Source organism: Puccinia triticina, chromosome 6A (genome assembly GCF_026914185.1).
Source record: "Puccinia triticina chromosome 6A, complete sequence".
NCBI classification, from domain to species: Eukaryota; Fungi; Basidiomycota; class Pucciniomycetes; order Pucciniales; family Pucciniaceae; genus Puccinia; species Puccinia triticina.
In genome coordinates, this window is record NC_070563.1 from 6,026,159 (window position 1) to 6,046,604 (window position 20,446).

The following is a 20,446-nucleotide window of genomic DNA, read 5'->3' on the forward strand; positions in this document are numbered from 1 at the left end:
GATGCAATCGGCAATTGCAACCCCAGTGTGTGGTGAAGAAAGAGGTTTGAATCCCACAATTTGTTTCTTCAGCTCCCAGTTGTCATCAATGAAGTGTACCGTGACCACCATGTATCCGGTCTGATCTCTTGAAGTCCACAAATCAGTGGTCAATCCGACTCAACAAACGGCTGAGATTTCTTCCATTATCAAAAGTTTCATTTGATTATATATATTCAAGCAATCATTGCGCACCGTCTGTCGGCTGATCAACTTGAAGTCAGGTTGTAAAGAGGAGACAAACTTTCTAAAGAAATTGTGTTCCACAAGCCGGAAAGGATACTCGTGAACAATTATCATTTGCGCCAAAAGTTTGCAAGACTTTTCTTGTGAGAACTCCCATTTGTTGGGACCCAATTCAATGTTTTCTTGAAAAAGTGGACTCTCTGTGCAACTGAAAAGGTGGCATTGGAGGTGACTCGTTCCTGCAGATGCACGCGCAGTAAAGACTTTCTTGCAGTACTTACAGATGGCCCGTGCAAGCTCATCTAAACCTATACAACAAAAGAAAGATACAGTATGCTCAATTCGCCATCAGCATGCGATTAATGGATCATTAGAGGAAACCTGAATACCTTCAACAGTGAAGTGATCCCAAACTTTGCTGGTATGTCGGCGTCTCTTGGTGCTTTTGCCGGTGTTGTTTTCAATACAAGTTTGCTGAGGCTGAGCTGAAGACTGGGTGGGTGTATGGGTAGGATTGGAACTTGTGATTGACTCCATGGTTTTTTAGGCTAGTGTTGAGAGGTTGAGAACCAGAAACAGTGACCAATGCCCACACAGTACACTGTGGGCTACAATGGGCTGCACAAAGCCTGGAATACAACCTCAGGTGCCCATGGGCTGGCCCATTTCAGTGTGGGATACATAAAAAATAATATCCAGACCAGCCCAACATCTGCGGCGCGGGTTGCCCATGGGCCAGCCCAGCCCAATTAGCAACCCTAGCTACTGATTAGACTGCGAGGGGTCCTACCTTGTCCACCGAGAGGAAAACGAACCTCCGGATCTGTTCCGCCAGGGGCAGGTCGACGGCAGCGGGGGCCTGGGGACCAGTTAGGGGCGTGGGTGCTTGAGTTAATGAGTCCAACCTGGAGAGAACTGCTCTCAAGGTTGACAACACGACTACATTTTGGTTGTGCTTGGTCATCTGGGCTCGGGAAAGCAAGGGGTGGGGTGAGTCAGTGGCTCAGGGCTCATTGTGATGAGCCCAGCGATTCTGGACCACTGACCTCATTGAAATCGGTTGCAAGATCGTCAGGGACAATCGTGACCCCTCCGAGGTCGGCCAGGAATTGCTTGTTGGGGAGCAAAACAATAGCATCAAGGGGGAGGGGAACTTCTTGAGGCGGGGGCCTTAATGGGAGAAATGGGTTACCCCCAGGGGGGAACCCACCCGCACCAGTCCGTTGCCGGCGGCTCGCTTGGGCCCCACTGCTACAATGTCAAGGGTAGGATGAGTCAGGAGGTTTGCCGAGGGGAAATATTGACGGAGGTGGGTGTGCTCACCAATATTGCTGGGGGAACGGGCCCTGCGTGTGGGCCCAGGGGTCAATTGGGTGGCAGTCGCAGGAGGCCCGGCGGGGCTGTGGGGGTCTGGCTGTGACGACATTCTGTAGGGGGGGGGGGGGTCGGTGAGTTGGGCCGGTGCGTGGTCTTGAGTAGGGCGCAGGCGTGGGAGGTTGGGTCAAGGAAGATCTGTCCGTATCGGGGCCAGACCCGTGGGAGAGTTGGAGGTTATCTTGGAGCCGGGGAGATGATATCCCCTGACCTAACCCAGGTCCCAGGTCTGGGTTAGGTCTGGTCAGACCTAATCAAGCCCCCCAATTGGCCACTGGGCCGCATCCCAGGGTCCTAACACTGATTGGAATTGGATAGGGCTGGCGCGGGCCGGGCCTAGCCATCAGATATGCTCTGGGCCGGCGGGGCCCGCCTGGGGACAGGAGGGCCCGCCGGCCCTCAAGCCCCGGTGCCCCAATCTCTGGGGGCCGCCCAGGCCAGGCGGCCCAATAAACAAGTCATCATCCATTCATACCATTCCATTGGGCCAGCAAAACAGACCGGCGTTGTGGTAGACGCATTAGTTCCGGATGGAAAAATTCAAAAATTTCTAGTTTACATATGTAGTGTTGCATTACACCATCTAGTGATACACACACTCCCTTCAGTTTACATACACAGTTTTACAAAACTGCATGTATATAGATTACATACTACCCTTTTACATATATATGTGTGTATATATGCGGCTGCATAGCAACCAGCCAGCCTCATATGCAGCTGTGTAGCAACCACAAGCCACTTATTACAGTAACCCAGCAACCACAAGCAACATTAATAAAGCGGCATAGTAACCATGGGGCTGTGTAAGTCACTCAAGCAGACTACACAGCAATACAGAAAGCTGTGCAGGTCACTTGAGAAGACTCCATAGCAACCAGAGGGCTGTGTAAGCCACACTTGTAACTAGATCACCAGCTAAATTTGCTCATGTATACACTGCCACACTGTACATAGCTGTATTTGCACAGCATTTGTAAAGGCACACCAGCCAAAACCCCTCATGTACATAGACCACCAGCACAAATGCCTCACATTTTCCTATATAAGGTTCCTTTTCCCCCCATGGAATCAAGGAGATCATCCCCCCCACGAGATTCAAATAAATTGTCACCCTCACACTCTCCGCCACATAATAAAACGGACTTACTTCGCGCACTGCGAAAAACACTTCGCGCACTGCACAGTGCGCGGATTCCCAAACACTTCGCGCACTGCGGGTAAACTACGCAACTTTTTGAAGATTTTTCTTGACAAATCAATAGACAGGCTTCTCATTGGCCTCTCTGAATTTTTTGGAAGTTTTTCAAAGCATTCTCCTATGTTTAAAAAAATCATTAAAAACCAGAAGAAATGTTGGATTTGGGTGCCTAAAAAACAAGGTTCCCATAACCCAAAAATTTCAAATAATTTGTTGAGTAATGTAACATGTAAGAAAAGCTACTTCAAAACCTTTCAGCCACTTTGTGCAAGCATACAGGTCTGAAAAATAAGAAACTTCAACACATATTAGCACATTGCATCTAAATTATCCTCATTTTTCAGGGTCCCTGTCACTCCACCATGGCGCATGAAGTGCTGGGACGCCAGCTGGGCGCATCGGCTTTGCCCGATCTGCCCCGCTGTGGAGTCGTAAGCACCCTGTGTGCCACGTGCCCAAAAAAGGAACGCCAAATACTCTATGAATGGATGACAAATCCAATTCAAGGCGTGCTTTTATCACCACTAGAGGCCAAGGCGGCTTTGCTGCTGCAAGGTTAAATCCCTGTGTTTGAACAAAAAAAAGCTCAATTTGGAGCAGTACAGTGATTTTCTGATAAAACACCACATCAGTTGTCAGGAATTGACATAGAACTAAAAGACCCAAACCCCTGCTGTTTCTGGCAAGCCAAAGTTTGAAGCAGATTTGTGCTAACACTGCACTAAATACGCTATCATGCTATGCAACACCCCTGAATACATTACCACTATGGTCTATTTTGTAGCAGAAAAAAACTCCTGCATTATTTTGTAGTGCAAAATTGTAACAGTCCAATATATGTTTTGGCATTGGATTGTTTTTTAGCACAATATAAGGTGATGGTATCATATCAGAATAGCTTGTATCAGAGCACCAATACAGTCCAATACCAGATTTATTGCTGGGATGAGTGATTGGATTTTCTCCACATTACCCAGAAAAGACATATTTATTACCAATAAAATACCGCTGTATTTTATTGGCTTTCCAATACAATCTGTGATACTGCTTTTGTTGGGTATTGCAAGAACAATTTGAGATGCAGCACCACCCAATAAATACCTTGGATCATATTGGCTACAGCGTTGCTCTTTCATTCAACAGGTTGTGAGCTCATGAACAACAACCAAGTCCAGTTCATCAAGTCTGCTTGATTCAATCCCATCTCCACTATTATGCAAGTTGGCTTTCAGTTCCTTGAATTTTCTATGGAAAAGAGTTTTTATTGTTACTTTAGATCATTCTATTGATCAGGAGAAGAATTATTTTAGTTAAAGAAAAAATTTCATAGCATATTTAATTACAGTCAAGTCTCTCTTTGCCTGATTAAGCCTGAGAATGGAAAGATTAAGAAGAGGGATGATTAGACTGATGATAATAACTATTTTCTCAAGTTAGAGTGCAACTGATACTCATTGATCACATTGTCTATTTGCTTTGACAGCTCAAAAGATTAATATCTGTATGATCTTTATTGCCTCATTACTATTGAACTTCTTTAACAGGACACATGTGCCTTTAGATACAAAAATCATTTGTTCTTACCTTATTTTGCTATAAGAAAATCTATCAAAGATGTAATAGCTTACAAGAAATCCAGTTGTTAAATATATTGTTTACACTGTTCACCCGCTGGAGACCTAGACGCGAGCCATTTTGATCAGCTGCAAGGGTTGATTAGCTAGCGTCTTGATTCAGATGAGCTTTGTGCGTCCGGGAATGATTTGATTCTGTAATATAAGCATTTGACAACAGATGTACACACGGAACAACAGAAGAATTGATTGGAGGACATGTTGGACATCTGCACACGATGATCTGGCGCTCTTTGGCGAGGCAAAGGTAGTGCCGGGCGTGTTGAGGACGGATTAGGCGGAGACAATGATAGTCTGTGTAAGCAAGTGTTTTGAGCACGCGGAGAAAGAGAGGGCAAGCTTACAAGGATGGCCATGATGGCCATGGATCCCGCAATGACCCAGTTGATCTGGCAAGCATCCCAGCTGATTGTCTCTGCGGCCAGCGGCAAGGGCAAAGTTAGTCAACTTTCTGTGGCCGGAGCTAATCGCTGCCATTGGGGCCAGGTTAAAATAATGTTGCGAGATGATCTTGGAGTTCAAGGAAGTGCTTACAGTGCGAAGTGACAAGTCACAATCATTGAGACCAGCCAGGGTAGGAATTGTGACGAGAAATCCCACGCTTTTGATTGCTGCGCGTGAGAAGCTCTCAGCAATGATGGTTGGATGGAATCTTAGAAGAAAAACCAAAGAGGCAAGTGAACACATTCTAGAGGGATGATGTTAGGAAATTAAGGAGAGTCTAGAGATGAATATACCTGTGGCCAAAAGCTTTTCAGCCGCGCCTAAGAGGCTACCTGCGAGGATGACCACGCTAGCCGGTCCATCATCAGCGTATACGTCCTGGGCAGCCAAAAGTTCCACCAGTAGTCTAGCAGCAGGGGATCCGCAAGATCCTGGTCACGCCCGGCAATCCGAGCTCACTTTTGGCATCTGCTTGGATGTGATCCATTGGGTTCCGCGGCGCGGTGAACTTGCTTCTGGATCAGCAAAAGACCGATATCCTTGCCTGACGCCTGGAGGGGAGACTGATTGCCAAAAAAAATCCTATACACAACGGGTTAGTGAGTTGGTGTTTGTGAAGAGTTGGCGAGACGGGGGACAAACACATATTTGAGGACACATTATCAAGGTTGCCGCGCTTTTGCTATTGATTTCCAGTTACATCCCTGAATAGTTCCTCTTGGGAGTTCGCCAATCCATCATGTAGTGGAGAGGGTAGCAGGAAGAATACAAATCAAGCATAGAGTAGTCGGCGCCATCGTTACGAAGTGTGGGTGCGGATGCAATGAAGGCGGAGACAAGCGGGGCATAGGAACGAAGGAGCTAGGATGAGGGAGTGAGGTTTCAAGCGGTTCCCGTTGAATCCGCGGATCACGTAGTCGGGAGGGGCACGGAGATATATGGCCTTCTAGGCTGACCACCGGAAGCGGTGGCAGTCGTCGCAGAGGCGTCCCTTCGCAAGTGCGCGGGATAGGTGGGCTGGGAGCGGGTGCTGAGAGGCGGGAACAACTGGTAAGCCCGGCCGGGCCGCAGACTTGATCATACGGCTCAAGCAGCTTTCTGCTAGCGTTGGGGGGTCGCATGCGCAGGCCAGGATGCGAGCAAGCCGTCGCCGGCCTGAAGGCTGACGCGTGGGCGGTTCCACGCTCAGTTTCACCAGCTTCCATTGGCGGAGGCTCGCAGGCAGACAACCGAGCGGGTTGCCAGAGAGATTCAGCTTGCACAGGCCAGGAAAGACCAGCGGCAGACTCCGGGGGATTTCTAAGAGGAGAAGGGGGCATACGTCAGTCAACAAGCAAACCTGAGCCCAGTAGTCGTGTGTAATTAATACCTGTCAGTGAGTTCCGCGCAAGATCCAGATCTTTAATCCTGAGGATTATGTCTCGGGTCCGGTCTGAAAGTGAAGGGCAAAGAGGGCTGCTGGAGGAGAAGCCTAAGATCGGGCCAAACAACAAGTACCATGAGGTCACATTCTTGCAGCGTAGTCAGCTTGAAACCAGGAAGCGCGACTTGGCGGGATAGGCCCAAGAGAACGCGCTTGAGGGAATTGAGGACGGCCCAAGTGGGCAGGTCATACAGACCGACAATAGGCATATGAACCGGATGCTGACAGAATTCAGCCAGAAAATCCAACCTCAGTTCAAAATCTTCAAAACGGTCTATGCAGAGCAAGACCCCTACTTGTTCAATAATCTGACAGAGGTCAACATTTGTCTCTTGCTTTTGAAGCTTTGGCCACTTTTGTTGCATCACGGCCAGCGCCTTGGCTTCGTCTCGTTCTAAGCCTTGTTGATAGGTTTTTGAGTTGACTTCAGGATCATGGATGCGGCATTCAAGATCATCAAACCAGTGAGCTGTCTTTCCGAAGAAACCCAAACCCAAGCAAAAAACAAGGTATGAGCCAAACCAATCAGCTACATTGTCATTGGCTTCATGAGTTAGAGGAACATTGATGACATACATAGTATTGGGAGGAGTAATCCCAGCGATTTGAACAAGTTGGACAAATGGATTGGGGAGGCTACGGTGGGCGTTGGCACGGATTCAGTGGGCATGGCGCTGGCAAGGATGCGGTTGGCGTGGCTTTGGACCAAGGCAAGGCTGGTGCACGTGATGCGAGATGTTTGGATATTTAAAGGGGGTGAGGTTTGTGTCCGCTGTCCCCCAGGGGGTCTGGTTTCGTCCCACCCCCTCCCTGGAGGCGCCCTAATTGCTTGATTAGGCCCCTCCTTGATGGCTCCTCACAGAGTCCTTCACAACCGGCCCTTTTTTGCTTGTTGCTTTGGCACGGCTGGAGGGTCAATTCAAGGTGCCTATTTCAGGTGTTTGGGAATTCTTTCAACTTGTCTATTGTGTGTGTCATATTTTTGTGGTGTTTCACAATAAAAGACACCAAAACTTAGATCTATGTTTCCACGTTTGTGTGGATTTAATAAACTTGGTTGAGCCGTGGTTGGAGGGGTCAACAAGCAGCTCTGGTTCCAAAGAAGACCTCAGTTTTTCCTGAAGTCTACTCCAAGACTATCTTCTCAAGGATGATGGCTCTGGGTTTCAATTTAGCCTTGGGCTGTATCTGACACCTGTCAAATCAAAACTTGGAGTATATATGGAAGACTAGAGTTCAAGGCGGGCAAGTATTGTCTATAAAAGGGGGGGTGGGTTTGTATGCTGTCCCTCAGCCAAGTCCAGCCGCTGTAATTCCAGCAGGTGGTTTGGTTCAAGCCCCTCCGCTGTTGCACTTGCACAGTTTGAGGGGAAAATACTTGTTGGCCCCCCTTTTGCATAATGCCTTCAATGCGGTGCGCTGGGAGCCATCCTCTCACTGTTTTTTGACCCTGCTAGACAGGGATGGACAGTGGGCCACGGTACATCAGCTTGCTGATGTTGAGTGGCAGGTTGTGGGCTTGTGGATTTGTGTATTGTTTTTTCATTGTGCTTTTTTGGGGAAACCTTTGACTTTTTTTCTACTTCTTTATGTGGGGGAAACCCTTGACTTTTTTTCCTGTTTTTTGGTAATTTGTAGGGGGAACCCTTGATTTTTTTTTCCATGATTCACTGGCTTTAATATACTTGGATATGTGATTTGCAAAGGATTTTTGAAAACACTTTTTTAAAATTTTGTCCAAGCTTCTTGGAAAAGACAATACATTCTGTCAGCTGCTCTCGACGGTGGAACGGAACTGGTGGGTTTTTTCTTAGCCATTTTCTTTCAAGGGGGTGATGGTTGCAAAATCAATTTTCCAACGTAAGTCATGAATTAAGTGCTCAGGGTGAAATTGGAGTCATCTGAACCGCTTCTCAAAACTCAACCAAAAACATCACAGGTATTTCCTCAACCCTCCTTTGTCTACACCTAGGGATTACTGCTTCTTGGCTTCTGATCCTTGGGCAAGCAAATAATAGATCAGACAAGATCAGAAGGAACACATGAAGCTGGTCATCAGGAGGACTCATCCCTCTCAATGATTGGTGCTGGTCATTGGGAGGAAATGACCCTCTCAATGACCGGTGCTGGTCATTGGGAGGACTCATCCCTCTTGTTGACCGGTGCTGGTCATTGGAGGACTCATCCCTCTCAATGACAGGTATAAACCGGTCATCTGGTGCAATACTATCACACTATCCACTGCTCATACTACAACAGCTGTGACATACCTATGAAGAACTATTGGTCTGCCGTTTGTTCCTGCTCCAGGAACCGGATTCACATTTTTGGCCATCCTTGTGATTATCAGAGATGGGCATCAGTATTTCTGAGGAGGACAAAGGCCAAACTCAAGCAAAGCAAAATTGTGATGACTGCATACAACCAGCCATTCAATTATGTAATTCTGGACAACCAGCAACTGGCCAGGATTTCACATCACAAGCAATAAACTTTCTACCTCATCAGTTTTTCTTAGACTATTGGAATCGGGCTGTTGTTGTTAATTTTATTCATTTTTGTAAGTTCTATTGAGGCCAATGGAAAATCTAGGAAATATAGGAAAATCATTGGTTTTGCAAATTGGCAATGCAGATGAAGAAAAGGCATCACTCTGTTTCAATGTTTCATATCAGCAATCATTGTAAGATCAAAGAGAAAAGTGTGAGAAAGAAAGATCATCCAAGCAAAGACAAGAAATTAGATAGGATTGGGGATTATCAGAAACTCTTTCAGCTAGCTTTTTTTACTATTCAGTTCCACCAGGCCAAACATGAACATGCATTTTGGATTCTTGTGTAGCTCATGTAAAAATTGCCATTTTTTTCAATTTCACTCTACTAGTGCAAGAAGTTCTTCATCACTTGTAATGTTGTCCAACAATATCAACACATCATTGAATGATGTGGTTAGAAATCGCATGACTGTGATAAATCGGAGATTAGAGGGATCCCTGTTCTTCTCAAGCTGACTTAACATTGTTATGTATCTTTTCAAATGATATCTGGATTTCTTGGATGCAATTTTGAGTTCATCTTTTTCTATTAGAAGAGAAGAAGCATTCCACATTTTTAATTCATGTTTTTGGAATTTTTGTTTTTCGCGCTGTGAACTTTCAGAAAGAGTGATTTCTTGGAATTCCGGGCCTTCTCCAAATATTGAAATAACCCTATTTTCATTCTGATCAACCAGGAAATCTAATTTGGAAGGAAATACTTGCTTCTGAAGTTCAATTGCTTTTTTTCTGACGTAACACCGATGTAAAAGACTTGATATTAGCCCAAATAACTCTTCAAATGTATGGATTTGATTGAAAATTCCTGAGTGTTTTTCCATATAAGCCATAAATATTCCAGGTTGATGGTAGTGCACAAGTAGTCTCAGCATTTCATGCAACAGCTTTAATTCAATCCATCTTTGTTTATGTAAGTTGTTATCCCTTATACATTTGATTTGTGATATAAAGGCAACTGTTTTTTGCAAGAATTCTCCAAATTGATCATGATTTTCAGCTGTGAACTCTTTCTCATTTGACATGATTTTCCAAAAATAGAAATAAACTAGATCAAAATCTTCCCTCCAAGATCTTTGAACTGGAAGTTGCTGGTATTGGTGGTGAAGGTAAAGCAATTCAATGTTTTTCCAGGTGTCTGGCTCCAATACTGCCTTCATCAAACAAACAAATGTGAATTGATATATAAATTTTGAATCAGCTTTTCAGAACTCATGAGGATATTCACACAAACAAAATGTGACTGACACTTGAGTATTTCTGCCATTTTTCTTGTGGAAGGGCATTCCTGGAGACTTAGTCTAAGGTTGAAGTTCAAGTAAATATTTTCCACATCATCTGGTCTTTCAGGCATATCATCTTGCAATCTATTAACAGGGAACCTGCTAATAACATAAAAAAAGATCACATTTCCCCTATTTTCCTTGTTCAAGAAATGGGAAAGACTGCCTTCTTCAATAATTTGATGCTTTTGTATGTCAATGAATAAATCAATCATGAGATCACTTCCTTTTTTCATTAGTAAAATTTTCCTTGATTCTGTGGATAAAAAAGGGTTCTGATTCCAAATCCAGAATGATTTTGCAACAGATTTTAACAATCCCCATTCCCATCTCCCAACAACTAATTGGCTATTATCATCAGGTAAAATAGGTGTTTTGCCTCCTAGTCCTAACAATTCATTGAAGTCAAACTGCTGACCCCTCAACTCATGCATTCGTTTTTCAAACAGTGTTGTAATTGATACAAGCACTTCGTCAATTTCCTGCTGAAGTTGGATCTTCTTATTTTTTTCTGGTTCTAACCCCACAACTGCAGAACTCCACTTCTTCCACTCTTTTGATGTTTCCATATAGCACTCTGAAACCTTTTCCAATGATCCTGATTTCAATTATAAATGTGCATCTGCCTCAGAATCAATTCATGCATGTAAAATTTAGTATAGTATGCTCACCAGCATGATCTTCCATCCTCGCCATTTTGGAGGTTTCTGGATTGATGGAAAGAGTGATCAGCTGTTTGGTTTTTGGGAAGCCCATGGCGTAAGATCCAGCATTGCAGGGTAGGATTTGAGTATCTCGAGGGATTTTGCTCATACCTTTGCAAGATGGGTGACATGGATCACCTCCCATCATTGATTCCCCAGAGCGCTTCAATTTGCCTGATGTTTGAGTCCCAGCAGGTGAACTCTGATGAGGATCAATTGTGCTTGATATCTCCTTTGCAATTGCCGAAGCATCTTCAGAAATGGCAGGTGTGCCCCCAATGCGTTGCAATTGCTTCAGTGCCCCCATAACGCATATTAGCAAGGCCGCACGAGTCTGGAAGATTTGCATTTACAAAACTTGTGGTTTAAAAAGGTAATCAACCGTTGTTCAAAGTAGTGCTCTGTACTTTTAGGCAATTTGAATGACTGTTGTAAATTTTGATGGCTCCAAAGAAGTTTGATAAGGGAAATCTAAAAGAAAAAGGCAGTGTTCTATGCGCATCAATGACTGTTGTAACCTTTGATGGGCCAAAAACAGTTTTGATCCTGGAGTGATCTCTTGGGAGGCCTGAGGCTGGGTAGTTTTAAATTGTGAAATACTTGACTTCCACTGAACCTCACTTTTTCCATACTGAACCCGAGACAGTCAGTAAAAAAAATGTTTGTATCCGGATACATACTGTGATTTGAAAGTGAAAAGCATGTTTGTAAATGTGTAATCGTGTGCAATCCGACCTTACAAGGCGCTCTATGCACGTCTGGTCGATAAGACAAGTCTTGGGGATGTCAAACATGTTCATGAGACGAGGCTCCGGCAGGGAATGTCGCGTGTGCATCATGTTCTTTTACCCAGAGTGCAACAGGAGGTGGGAATGTTTGGTCCACGGGCCATCATCTCTAACAAGCTGGCAAAACAGGGACCCGTCCTCGTACCGGGGGTACAGCCAAGCCTACAGGAAGCTCATGCGGTACAGGCATTGCACCTTACATATTTTAAGACACTCAACGGAGCAAATGCAAGTCTACGGTGGACCTGGACTGACACCATTTGTGTCAACGAAAACAAAAACCAAAAACCAAACTTTTGGGCCTTGTTCAAAGGCAGTACATATGTACACAGTTGGGCTGAAACAAGTACCAAAACCCAATAACCTTCCTGGACCTTCAAAATCAGGCCCAACCTTTTTCATCAGGCCCAAGTCATTGGTGAGTATGTACATATATAATCTTTGACTTATGGGGTTGCAAGCTCACTCCTGTCGGACTCCGCACATGACACGCTGATGACCTGGCAGACGTCCCCCAACATCACCATGAACACCCCCAGCCACTTCTGTTGTTGGGTTGTTGGTCAGAGGGAGCCCAAAGAGCTTCCCTGATGTAGGAGCAGTACATATTAAACCTGTCCAATGTAGAGTAGTGGTGTACTGTCAGGGGGCTTTGCCAGGCAAATAGCTTGTGACTATAACCTGGCTGAAGCCCATGCCTGGAACCAATGGCATGAGCATATTTTTTCTTTGCCTTGGTACTTGCATGTCATAAGCCTGGTCAGATTATCGCATTGATATGGCCTAGGATGAGATTAAAATTTACAAACAAATTATCATAATCATTACACATGGCACATGAAGCAATGTTGCCTGCCTGGTTGCATTGATTGCGTTGGAAACAGCAAGGTGCTTCCAGTCTGGCTGACTGCACTTCAACTTTGACACGGCCAGGCCTACCAATATCAGCAAATCAGTGAGATCATCCAATGCTTGGGCCAGCCAGGCCCCATCCTTAAAAATAAATGAAATCAACCTTAAAAACCGTACCCCCAGGCGCATATAACACTACATCCACCAGTCATCCATAAAACATTAAATCAACCAGTCATTGCAAACTATTACCATAGCTCACTTTTAAGAATCTTACCTACTTTTAACCAGATATCTTAACATCATGCCTCTTTGCAAGAAGTGCAAAAAATGGACCCAAGATCAACACTGGGAAGTTATGCTATCCAGGTTTCTTGGATGTTGCTTAGTTATCCAGTCCTACGTGGTGTGAAAAACAACATAAATAGAATCTGTGGGTGTCAAAAGAAAGCTTGAATTTTGCTTAACAAGATGGTCCCTAAGTTGTTCCAAGAAACTCCTATTTTTCATGTTGAAATATCATTTTTGTGACCAAAAATTAGTTATCTGGGTAACTTAGGCTAGATAACTAATTTTTGATGACAAAGATGATATTTCAAAATCAAAAACATGAATTTCTTGGAAGAAATTAGGCCCCATCATGTTGAGAAACATTCAAGCTTTCTTGTGACACCCACAGATTCTATTTATGCTGTTTTTCACACCACGTAGGACTGGATAACTAAATGACATCCAAGCAACCTGGATAGCATAACTTCCCAGTGTTGCCAAGATGAGCTATGGAGTGATTCATGCTGTACTTGCCTTGAAGCCTTCCTGCTAAAAAAACCTCCATCCCTTCCAAGTCGTCTGTCTCAGTCATCCCAATCAAATCACACTCAACCAGTTCCATTCTCCAATCCATTCAATGCAAAATTGCACTCCCTACCAGCCGCTTCCATATCCTACATCCCAGCCCAATAAAACTCTCTCAGTGCAAATCATGCTGGTGAAAATGCATATGTGCGCCATCTTGCCTGAGAATCACAGACAACAAATTCAAAAGAACCCACAAAGGCTAGCAAACCAAAAACTAGGACAATCAAGTGCTCACTCATGCTATACAAAGATGGAGTCCTTCTTCACAAGAAAGGGGTTTTTTGAACCAAACAGCTTTTCAATCTCAACGACCCAAGTATCTACAATAATTTGCGCATCCAACTTTGGAAGGTTTTTGCTCCCAATATTGTTGCGCATACCAAAATCAAGTCCCTTGCCATTTTGCCTATGAGGTATCTCTTCCTGGGCCAAGGTACTGCTAAGATATCCAACCAAGAAGTACTGAGCAGTTTAATCAGTGAGAATTCCTCTTGCAAGAATCTTGTCCTTGACCTCATGTATTTTAATCCCGGAAACAACGACTCCATTCCATCATCCTCTCAAGACATGTCCTCAATGATAAATCAGACCAAAAATTCCTACACAGTTACTGAAACACAATCAAGAAAGTGTAGGAATACCTCACCAGCAAAATTCACAAAAAGATCAAAAGCAATTCACAATTTGTGGGCTCTTGGCATCTCAGCTGCCTCCAAGCCAGTCAAAAATACTGAAGAGTTGGCAGCGCATCTGGGTTGCCTCAGCAAGCATGTACTTCATAAAACTGATCAAACTACTAGCGGTCCAGATCCTGAGTGGATAATTGGAAATTGCTTATGTTTCTTCACCAGCCCCCCTCCAACTACCTCCACACCACCATCCTCTACATTTCAACTCTCAAATGGCATTCATGTCGCTACCTACTCAATCACCTATTGAGTAAACCTGAATCAAAAAATAGGTGAAGGAAGCATGCAAACAGCATATGCTGCTCAGGTCAAAACTGGCCTGGGAGGAGGACATCAGCATATCAATCACTGGGTAGCAAAAGTACGGAGGACTGATGTTGAACCATCCATCCACAAACATACAACTGATGCCCTTATTTGTGAGAGATTTGTGTATCTCCTTCAAGAATACAAGGAGAGTCTGTTGAATTGTACTCGGTTGGATGAAAATCTTGCAATCAAGGCTTCAAATATTCAGGTCAGTCAAACTCCATCTCAAATTATATTCTAGCAAATTAAAGTACTGAAACTATTTTTCCCTCTATACTTTAGCTTGTTCTTCATGCAGTAGTGGCTACTGGTGATATAAAATCACCAACCAATGTATACTTCCTAGAATCAGCAATCAATGGACCTTACATCAAGTATTCAAGCAACATCAACTTCTTGATAACACAGAATCAAGAAGGCATGGATGTTGAATTATCCAAATTGAGGGATGCTTTTACCCATTGGTCATATAAACAATCACATGGAAAGTATTTGGTAAGTGACCTGCAGGGTGTTGGTACAATTCTTACTGACCCAAAAATTGTTGACATGGATCCAGAGTAAGTTATTTAACCTATTATCCAATCTACCTATGAGTAATACTAATCTGATGATTCTCTTAGTTGCTGGTCTGATGGTAATACCAGTGTTGAAGGAATCAAATCCTTCTTAAATACACATAAATTTCATCCAGAAAATGAGGTGTGCAAGGCTCTGAATCTTGGAAAAGCAGTTGACTGGAAATGGATGAAACCTCTTCAATCATTAGCTTACCTTCTGGCCTCAAGATATCAAAGTAATTCACAATCAAATTAATTTGATTCTAGGGCAGGCTGCCAAAACTTCAATGAATGAATGAACTGTTAGAGAATTTATCCAGTATTTTTACTTTGTAAATACTTTCCTCAACTTCTCTATCTTCATTTTATTGCTTATTGCAATGGTTTCTTCTGGACTTTTTATTCCCCTATTAAAAAATTGACTCCCATAGAGAATCTGCCGTTGGAGCCGCGGCAGGTACCCGGCACCCGTAGGCAGGTACCTCCGGCACCCGCCCCGCACCCGCGCGCGGGTGCTGGGTGTGGGTATGGGTGCCTGTTTTTTGGGTAAAACGGGTGCGGCACCCGGGTACCTGCCCAGGTACCGCCCCAGCTCCCCCGCATTCGACGGAGTTTGGGTCGTCCAGACGAAGAGGCTACAGCATAGCCTCGTTGTCCGGGAGACGAGGCTGATGTAGCCTTGTCGTCCGGGAGGAATCCCTTCCGGGAGACAAGGCTTTTGTAGCCTTGTTGTCCGGGAGGAATCCCTTCCGGGAGACAAGGCTTTTGTAGCCTTGTCGTCCGGGAGGAACCCCTTCTGGGAGACAAGCCTTTTGTAGCCATTGTCCGGGAGGAATCCCTTCTGGGAGACAAGGCTGTTTTGTAGCCGTTGTCCGGGAGGAATCCCTTCCGGGAGACAAGGTTGTTGTAGCCTTGTTGTCTGGGAGGAATCCTTTCCGGGAGACAAGGCTGTTGTAGCGTCGTCGTCCGGGAGGGATCCCTTCAGTGAGACAAGGCTGTTGTAGCCTCGTCGTCCGGATCCCTCGCGGAGGACAAGGCTACAACATCCTTGTCTCCCGGAAGGGATCCCTTGCGGACAAGGAGGCTGTATCTCGTCGTCCGCAACGGATCACTTGCGGACAACGAGTCGTAGCCTTGTTGTCCGCAAGTGAACCCTTGCGGACGACAAGATACAGCCTTGTCGTCCGCAAGTGAACCCTTGCGGACAACAAGATACAGCCTTGTCGTCCGCAAGGGATCACTTGCGAGCGACGAGGCTGTTGTAGCCTCGTTGTCCGCGGATCGCTTGCGAGCAACGAGGCTGTTGTAGCCTTGTCGTCCGCGGATCCCTTGCGGACAACAAGACTACAACAGCCTTGTCTCCCGGAAGGGATCCTTTCCGGCGGCACCCGCTGGCAGGTGCCGGGTACGGGTGCGAGTGCCTGTTTTTCAGGTAAAACGGGTGCGGCACCCGGGTCCAACGGCAGATTCTCTAGACTCCCAAATGCAGTTTACGTTGCGCGGACCGGGTTGCGATGTCTCCCCCAAGTCCTCATGACCAAAGTTTGACCCGGGGTGGTTTTGGGAGTCAAAATTGTAATTCTGCAATCCCAAACAGGAGTTGGGATTTTAATTTTACCAAAAACCCCAAAAAAGAAAGAAATATTCATATCTCCTCACTGGAGCACCCAAACACTCCCAAATTTTTAAAGCCATCTAGATACACTGTCTAGACAATATTTTGAGATTTACAGCAGTATAAACACTCAGGAAGGCCTTGCAGAACAGGGGGGTTAATTTGGCGGATTTCCTACTAAGGAAATCCCGCAAAACCTTATCTAAGGTGCTCCAAATGGTCTCAATTTTTTTTCTGCAATAAGAATACACTCTTTAAAACATATTTTGAGCTTCACAGCATTAGCAAATCTCAGGGACACCTTGTTTAGCCAGGGGCTGATTTGGTGGATTTCCTGAGAAGGAAATCAAATTAGCCCTCCACTTATAGAAGGCTTTCCTGATGTGTAATACCTCCTTGGGGCTCAAGATATTTTCTAGAGAGTGTATTTATATGGTAGAAAAAATCTGGGGGTGTTAGGAGCACCATAGCTAAGGATTTGGCAGATTGCTTTTGTAGGAAATCCGCCAAATCAGCCCCCGGCTACAGAAGGTGTCCCTGAGGTGTGCTAATGCCGTGAAGTTCAAAATATTTTTTGAAGAGTCTATTCTTATTGAATAAAAAATTAGGTGCCATTTGGAGCACCTTAGATAAGGTTTTGCGGGATTTCCTGAGTAGGAAATCCGCCAAATTAACCCCCCTGTTCTGCAAGGCCTTCCTGAGTGTTTATACTGCTGTAAATCTCAAAATATTGTCTAGGCAGTGTATTCAGATGGCTTTAAAAATTTGGGAGTTTTTGGGTGCTCCAGTGAGGAGATATGAATATTTCTTTCTTTTTTGGGGTTTTTGGTAAAATTAGAATCGCAACTCCCGTTTGGGATTGCAGAATTACAATTCCAACTCCCAAAACCACCCCGGGTCAAAATTTGGTCATGAGGACCCAGGGGTGACATTGCGACCCGGTCCGCGCAACGTAAACTGCATTTGGGAGTCTAGAGAATCTGCCGTTGGACCCGGGTGCCGCACCCGTTTTACCTGAAAAACAGGCACCCACACCCGTACCCGGCACCTGCCGGCGGGTGCCGCGGGTGTACCGGCGGGTGCCACCGGAAAGGATCCCTTCCGGGAGACGAGGCTGTTGTAGTTTTGTCGTCCGCAAGGGTTCACTTGCGGACAACGAGGCTACAACTCGTTGTCCCCAAGTGATCCCTTGCGGACGACAAGATACAGCCTCCTTCCTATGTTCCACCTCTTGCTAACTTAACTAAGTCCCTCTCTGTGTGGAGGGGGGACGCCGTCCCGCAGGGACCCTCCGAAGGAGGGACTTATGCGCTATGTCGCCCCTCTTGCCCGAGAGCATCAGGAAAATTGAGCTTTTTTTTCAATCTGCTGTACAGCTGCCATCTCTTATTGGGTGACTACAAAGTCGCCCAACAAAATGAGGGGCTTATCCAGGAGAATCTCTGTGTCTCCTTCTTGAACTTGTGAGGGCCTTCAATGTTTGGTTAATTGTGTGTTTTTACAATTTTGTTTGTCCAAAGAGACTGAAACAACAAATCCTGTATCAACTGCCACATCTCATGGAACAAAGATTCTGCATAAAATACAGCAGTTGAAATGATTAATCAAAAAGCGTAAAGAACCATTGCTACTTCAATGTCTATACGCACTCATGGGCTACAGTCATTGAAACAGCATAGTATTATGGTGTTCAAAGTTGGTTTGCGTAATTTTATGCATGCATAAATCATAAAATCATAAAAATATTTTGGTGAGGAAATTTTGTATCACATAATCAGACCGTCATATCCCCTGCAAAAAAAATTTTATGATTTTATGATTTATGCATGCATAAGATTATGCAAACCAACTTTGAACACCATATATGTTTCAGCACTGAATACAGTTTGAATGTGTGGAAGTGCCTGGAATTAAAGCGTAATGCCCAAGAGGAAATAAAAAATCTACACATCAGGATAGTGAAGGCAGCTGATGGGATGGAGACAAAAAAAATAGTAGGTACATGGGGACCGCTTGCGTGGTCCCAGAAATGAAAACTAGAAGGAAAAGCGTCCAGAGACGAGTGCGTGAGGTTGATTATGAAAAACTGCCCACCAAAAGCTGAAATGCTCTCAGGCCACGGAGTCGACTTAGCACGTAAGTCCCTCCTTCGGAGGTCGCTGCGCTCCCCCGAGGAGGGAAATTAGCTAAGTTAGCACCTCTCGTGGTCTTGATGTGTGTCTGGAGTTGACATGTAAAAATTGCCCGGGGTTTGCTAGCAGATCTCGACCATACGGTGTTGGACAGGCTAATCAATTAGCTAAGCAGTGGACTGATTTTTCACAAACAGACCTTGGCTATGCATGTCCACCCTCCCCTTTCTTAGAAAAAATACACCGATGTTGCTTCTATTTGCATTTGCATGAGCCAACCGAATGCTGGGTTACTTCAGTCAGAATTTCTTCCATGAGTGAAAAATAGGGATTCCATGTAGAGTAATGTAAGGTGTTCTTTGTGGTGTCCTCAACAAAAGATGTGTATTGAGCAAGGTATTAGAGATGTAAGGAAGGATGGTGATTCCGAGCGTATATCTAAAATTCGAAGGCTCGATCCAAGTCTTTACGAATAAGTTCTTTCATTCCATCAGGCATGATAGGTTGACCGTCAGGAAGGGCGAGATATCTGAAAGGCATTTCGACTTTCTCCTTAGGACTGAAGACGAGTTCGGGTTTGACGACCCAGTCGAGGTCTTGCAGGGTGCGGTTGTCCTCGACGATTCTCTTGGTGACGGCGAGGGCGGTATCGGTGGTCATTTGGATCGGGCCGAGGTGGCGGGAGGGGAAGCCGCAGACCCGGAGTTGGGCGGTCCGGTCCCGCGGAGGATCATCCCCGAGGATCCCACCAAATAGAAACCACCGGAACTTTTGGCCGTCCTCGGGCTTTAGCTCTTGTTCTGCTTTCGGGTCCAGTAAACATACGTCCTCTAGCGCCACTCCGAGGTTCTTGATGAGGTCTAGGATTGACTGGCGGGTGCACACACATGGCGGGAGATCATTTTCGGTGATTGGGTGCGATAAGGGGTCCGGTAGTGCCCGCGCAATCGAGCTGCTTCTTTCAGGATTCGCCGAGCTCGCTCGAGTGTTGATTTCACTGATCAGGGCGTCGCCGGTTGCCAGTGATAGATGCGAGAAGAAAACTCTAGAATCCGTGTGACTAGCGGGAGTGCTGAAGCCCGGAGAGGCTGAGTCCAGTTCCTGGCGTCTAGTGAGCAGCTTCGCATCCTCCTTGCCTCCAACGATTCCCACCTGCTGGAGCATATGGAAATACTCCAAGAGGACCCAGTCAGGCAGAGGCTTCGATGGCGTCTCTTCGTCTGGCTCCATATGCTCTGTGTTGTATCCCGGAAAAAAGCGGCAGCAAGGCTGGTCAGTTTTGGTGGCTGGTCATACCGATCTCGAAGTATTCACTTGCCTATGGCGTATACTTTGCCCATCTTTCTTGGCTCGATCTTGAATGTTGAGGGGAGCTGATCAAGCGGAGGCGGGCGTTCCAAATTTTCCTCCGGCGAAGCTCGCCTGCATTTTGCATATGACCCGTGCCATCGGTCCCCGGGGGGCTCCAGAACACAGCCGAGCATCAAGAGGTCCGATTTCGCCAATCGGTCTACCGCCGGAAGACTCAAATTCCGGAAGCCGGGGAGACTTCGTGTTCACCTTAGGCTATTGACAAGAGGGATCCTGTCTCCTGCTCTTCAGCGAGCTGTCCTTTTTTTCACCACACAACAACCAGGGCGGTCTGCAAGTTCGATGCAATTGAAGGACAGTATTTCTTCAGTTTGAATCTGATCACACTTCTGGGTGCTTATGAAGGATGGTAGAATCGCTGGCGACGAAGTATCATTTGCATTACAAAAAATATATCAGCACCGATAGAAAAGGCGAAGATGTTATAAACTTT

The 20,446-nt window shown here is 45.4% G+C and overlaps 3 protein-coding genes across 3 annotated transcripts; all 3 read right to left on the bottom strand.

Annotated features, from left to right (window-relative positions):
• Positions 1–994: 994 nt before the first annotated feature.
• PtA15_6A680 (uncharacterized protein) lies at positions 995–1,651 on the bottom strand (the record flags this gene model as incomplete). The annotated part of the gene is made up of 4 exons (XM_053170411.1): positions 995–1,189; positions 1,272–1,337; positions 1,436–1,476; positions 1,549–1,651. The coding sequence occupies 4 exons, from the start codon at positions 1,649–1,651 to the stop codon at positions 995–997; spliced, it is 405 nt and encodes a 134-aa protein (XP_053021605.1).
• A 4,173-nt stretch (positions 1,652–5,824) lies between these two features.
• Positions 5,825–6,510, bottom strand: PtA15_6A681 (uncharacterized protein; the record flags this gene model as incomplete). The annotated part of the gene is made up of 3 exons (XM_053170412.1): positions 5,825–6,177; positions 6,248–6,310; positions 6,387–6,510. The coding sequence occupies 3 exons, from the start codon at positions 6,508–6,510 to the stop codon at positions 5,825–5,827; spliced, it is 540 nt and encodes a 179-aa protein (XP_053021606.1).
• A 12,570-nt stretch (positions 6,511–19,080) lies between these two features.
• Positions 19,081–19,982, bottom strand: PtA15_6A682 (uncharacterized protein; the record flags this gene model as incomplete). Its single annotated transcript, XM_053170413.1, has 2 exons — positions 19,081–19,877; positions 19,961–19,982. The coding sequence occupies 2 exons, from the start codon at positions 19,980–19,982 to the stop codon at positions 19,081–19,083; spliced, it is 819 nt and encodes a 272-aa protein (XP_053021607.1).
• Positions 19,983–20,446: the final 464 nt, after the last annotated feature.